This window comes from Dasypus novemcinctus, chromosome 16 (assembly GCF_030445035.2).
Source record: "Dasypus novemcinctus isolate mDasNov1 chromosome 16, mDasNov1.1.hap2, whole genome shotgun sequence".
NCBI classification, from domain to species: Eukaryota; Metazoa; Chordata; class Mammalia; order Cingulata; family Dasypodidae; genus Dasypus; species Dasypus novemcinctus.
This window is the reverse complement of record NC_080688.1, coordinates 13,941,151-13,945,232: the sequence shown is the minus strand read 5'-3', so window position 1 is coordinate 13,945,232 and position 4,082 is coordinate 13,941,151. Positions and strand designations below refer to the sequence as shown.

Below are 4,082 nucleotides of genomic sequence, written 5' to 3'. Positions count from 1 at the left end.
TGGCTGAGGTTGGCCAGTCATGTGTGTTTTCAATTTCTCACCTCGGCAGCACTTGGGCTCAGCTCTGCTGTTACCCCCATGCTCTTCTGCACTGAATATCCAGGTCCAGGCTGCTGCCCAAATGTAAGCAAATGTGTCAGAAACACCTGGATGAAAGGCCAAAGCAAAACCTCAACTGCCCGTCTTTACCAGTGGTTCTCAACCTTGGATGTGCATCAGAATCACAAGAGGGCTTGTTAAATATAGATTTCAGGGCCCTGCCCTCAGAGTTCCTAATTCCTTAGATCTGGGTTGGGGTCTGAGAATTTACATGTTTAACTAGTTACCAGGTGATGTCATCATTGCTGGTTCAGCACCAAACTTTGAGAACCACTGGTAAAAACCATCCTATCCATGTACACCACAGCTGAACAGCCCTTCCTCAACCCTTGGTTTACAGGGTGTTTTCTTTTTTTCCCTATCCCTTAATTTTTAGAGTCCTTGTTTTGCTCTCTGGTTTGTCTAAGGTTGATTTTAGGAAAGGTAACAGGATCTCATGATAAATTGTCACCTTAGCATGAGCCCTTTTAAGTGCTTTATATATCAAAATTTTATCAGTCATTGGGAATATAAAGTATATTATTTTATTTTTTAAAGATTTATTTTATTTCTCTCCCCTCTCCACCCCGGTTGTCTGTTTTCTGTGTCTATTTGCTGCATCTTCTTCTTTGTCTGCTTCTGTTGTTGTCAGTGGCACCAGGAATCTGTGTTTCTTTTTGTTGCGTCATCTTGTTGTGCCAGCTCTCTGTGTGGGTGGTGCCATTCTTGGGCAGGCTGCACTTTCTTTTGCTCTGGGTGACTCTCCTAATGGGGTGCACTCCTTGCACATGGGGCTCCCCTACGCGGGGGACATCCCTGTGTGGCACAGCACTCCTTGCGTGCATCAGCACTGCATATGGGCCTGTTCCACACTGGTCAAGGAGGCCCGGAGTTTGAACCATGGACCTCCCATGTTGTAGACGGATGCCCTAACCACTGGGCCAAGTCTGCTTCCCCGATAAGTATATTATTTTAAGGATACAATGCTACAACTTGCTGACAACGACATCAAGATTCTTAAGAGTTCATTATTTTCTGTTTTCTGCTCTTTATCTTTTTTTAGTGTTTTTTTTTATTATTGTTGTTTGTTTTTATTATAATAATATCTACTATAAAAATCTTCCAGGTAAGAAACTGAAATTGGTAGTGGGCAATGATGTACAGATGGAATTTCAGTTCCTGAGATGATTTGTCACCTGAAAGGCCAGGTACATTATCATATACCACATTTCTAGTAATGATATTTAAGGTTAAATTATTCTCAAGTGATTAGGGGAATCAACAAACCAAGAGAAATATTAAAAATAGCAGGTGTGTGTGCGCAACAATGTTAAATCTGTTTCTGTAAATACTCAGAAAGCATTTTCTTCAAGCAAGATAAAACCACAAATCCAACCCAATCAAAAGCAAGTGCAAATGTCATCACAATCAACAATATCTTCTAGTCCACTTACTAGTGATGAGAACAACCTTTGGTTAGGCGGTTGTTAGTAAATATGAAGGAAAGCACTGGGTAATTACCAACTCTGTGATACACTGGCCAGCTGAGCCTCAAATACTCTGTTGTTCATTGACTTCAATTGAAGTGCATGTCTTTTTAATATTAAAAATGTGCAATACACTGAATGAACTGACAGTGCTGAAAAGTTATTTTTCTTCACAATAATTGCAGACTTTTAAAATTTGACTGTAAAATTTTAGTAATTAAACTAGTATTATTACTTATTATTTACAATTTTTTTGTTATTTAGTTATTTACTTTTCATCTCAGACTTGTCTGATTTTGGCTGACTTTAGTATTCAATAATTTGGCGTTCAACCTAAAGCTAATATATGCATATACTTTTGAATAAGAAAAAAAAATGTATCTTGTGTTGGTGCCCTAAGGCCATGGTAATTTATGTATTCTTTTGCTTTTATTTGTACACAGCAAGGGAGTTCAAGTAAATGACTGCTAACATTTTTGTGTTTCTCGTGACAATTTGCCAAGACTTAAAGCCTCTTGAAAGCAATTGAAAGAAATATGTCAGCATAAGATTATAATCAGTAACAGCAAGCTAGGTGGCTTTTTGATTTTCCCAGGGGACATCTACTAATGACTATACTTTTTACAGATGCTATGACATCCTTGTTTCTGAGACTATAGATGAGGGGGTTCAGCATAGGTGTGAGGATGGCATTAAACATGAAGAGAGACTGGTTTAATTTGGGGGTCTTAGAGGAACCAGGCCTCATGTAGACCAGTATGGCAGGACCAAAGTAAAGGCTGACCACACAGACATGGGAGGAACAGGTGGCCAGAGCTTTGCTTCTCCCTTCAGGGGATTTCATATGGAGGACAGTGAGGAAGATGAGGGTGTAGGAGGCCAGAATGAGGCTCAGGGGGATGAGGACCACCAGAAAGCTGGAGACCACCACTGACTTCACATAGATTGAAATGTCCTCACAAGTAAGTTTTAGGAGAGCCATGACCTCACACAAAAAATGTGGAATCTCTCGAGGATGGCAGATGGGAAAGTGCATGGCATAGGCTGTATGAACAAGGGAAGTTACCGCCCCTCCCACCCAGGACCCAATGACCATTTGTAAACAAACCGTGTGGCTCATGATCACTGAGTACCGCAGTGGGTTACAGATGGCAATGTAGCGGTCGTAGGACATGAGGGTCAGCAAGAGGCACTCAGCAATCCCTAGAGTTAAGCTGAAGAAAATCTGTGCTCCACAGCCAATCTGTGATATGGTTCTCTTCCCTGAGAAGAAATTTGTGACCATTTTGGGGACAGAAGTTGAGATCAAAGCCAAGTCAATGAAGGAGAGCTGCCTAAGCAGGAAATACATGGGAGAGTGGAGTCTGGAATCCAGCAGGATGATGATAATGAGAATAGCGTTGCTCACAGAAGCCACAAAGTAGACCATGAGGATGAAGCAGATGAGGATCATAAGATGGTTGAACTCAGGCCAGAGTCCCAGGAGAATAAAATCCGTGGTGAGAGTCTCATTACCTCTCTCCTGACTCAGCGTTGTTGTCCTGACAAAAAGGCAAGGGCATTTTTCCATCTGATGACACATCATACAACTGGTCCACCTCCCTTACTGCCAGGGTTTCTCTGAATATCTGCATTTCAACTTATTTCATTGTTATGGTCATTTACATATTATAAACAATTTCTCAAATATTTAAGATTTTCATTATTTATCTCACATGGATTCCTTAGGAAACTTACATTCTTAATTTTTATGTACTGTAATAACTAATAGTAACCAAATAGAAACAGAGGTACATTCCAATGTTTTATCTGCAAACATCCAATCAATTTAATGTAAGTTTATCATATATATTTCTTAACGAACTAATTTAGCATAACTTTGAGTTATAACTTCAACTATGAGGTATAGTCATTTTCATTTTGAAAAACCAACATATTCAGTCAGTCTTAGAAGGCTTCATGGAAAATGAAGAAGTTTTTCTTATCAATGAGAAGTAGAGACCTTGAGGGGAAAAAAGAATTTTCAGAACTGAGTATGGCGTGCACTCACATTTTCCCTCCCAAAGAAGCCAGGGCATTTGCATGAATCTTCCTCCATTGATGGAAAGTGTTGCAATGGCATCAATAGGATCATACTGGTGAGGAATTATAGTGAAAAGACTGGAGGGCTAATGGCTTTAATAATGATATTATGAAGCCACCATTAGTCAACAACTTGATGTTGGAGGTGATCAGTGCTTGTTTCCTGAGTGCTGTGTGTTTTCTGACTTTAAGTTTTAGGTGCCCTGATCCATGAAATTAATCCATGTGCTGGTGTTAACGATGAGGATGCAAAATATCCTTCTCTGCAAATGTGTGCCACAGATAAGAAGACTGCTTTTTGTCAAAGAGTCATAGAAACAATCATTCATATAGTATTTAGTCAAAACATTTATTTGGTGCCTGGCTCTCAGAACAGTTGTACTTTATGGGTCTGGAACAATTGTGACATCTTTGTACTTTGTACTTTATCCCCTA

General features: G+C 39.8%; 1 protein-coding gene across 1 annotated transcript; it reads right to left on the bottom strand.

Moving 5' to 3' along the window:
* Positions 1-2,121: 2,121 nt before the first annotated feature.
* LOC101413833 (olfactory receptor 2T27-like) lies at positions 2,122-3,147 on the bottom strand. The gene has a single exon (XM_012520967.2). It carries the CDS (start codon positions 3,145-3,147, stop codon positions 2,122-2,124), a length of 1,026 nt encoding a protein of 341 aa, XP_012376421.2.
* Between the last annotated feature and the right edge of the window lie 935 nt (positions 3,148-4,082).

Bases quoted from the DNA above. Each gene is read 5' to 3' on its own strand.
- LOC101413833 (XM_012520967.2), bottom strand. From the start codon at position 3,147: ATGTGTCATCAGATGGAAAAATGCCCTTGCCTTTTTGTCAGGACAACA.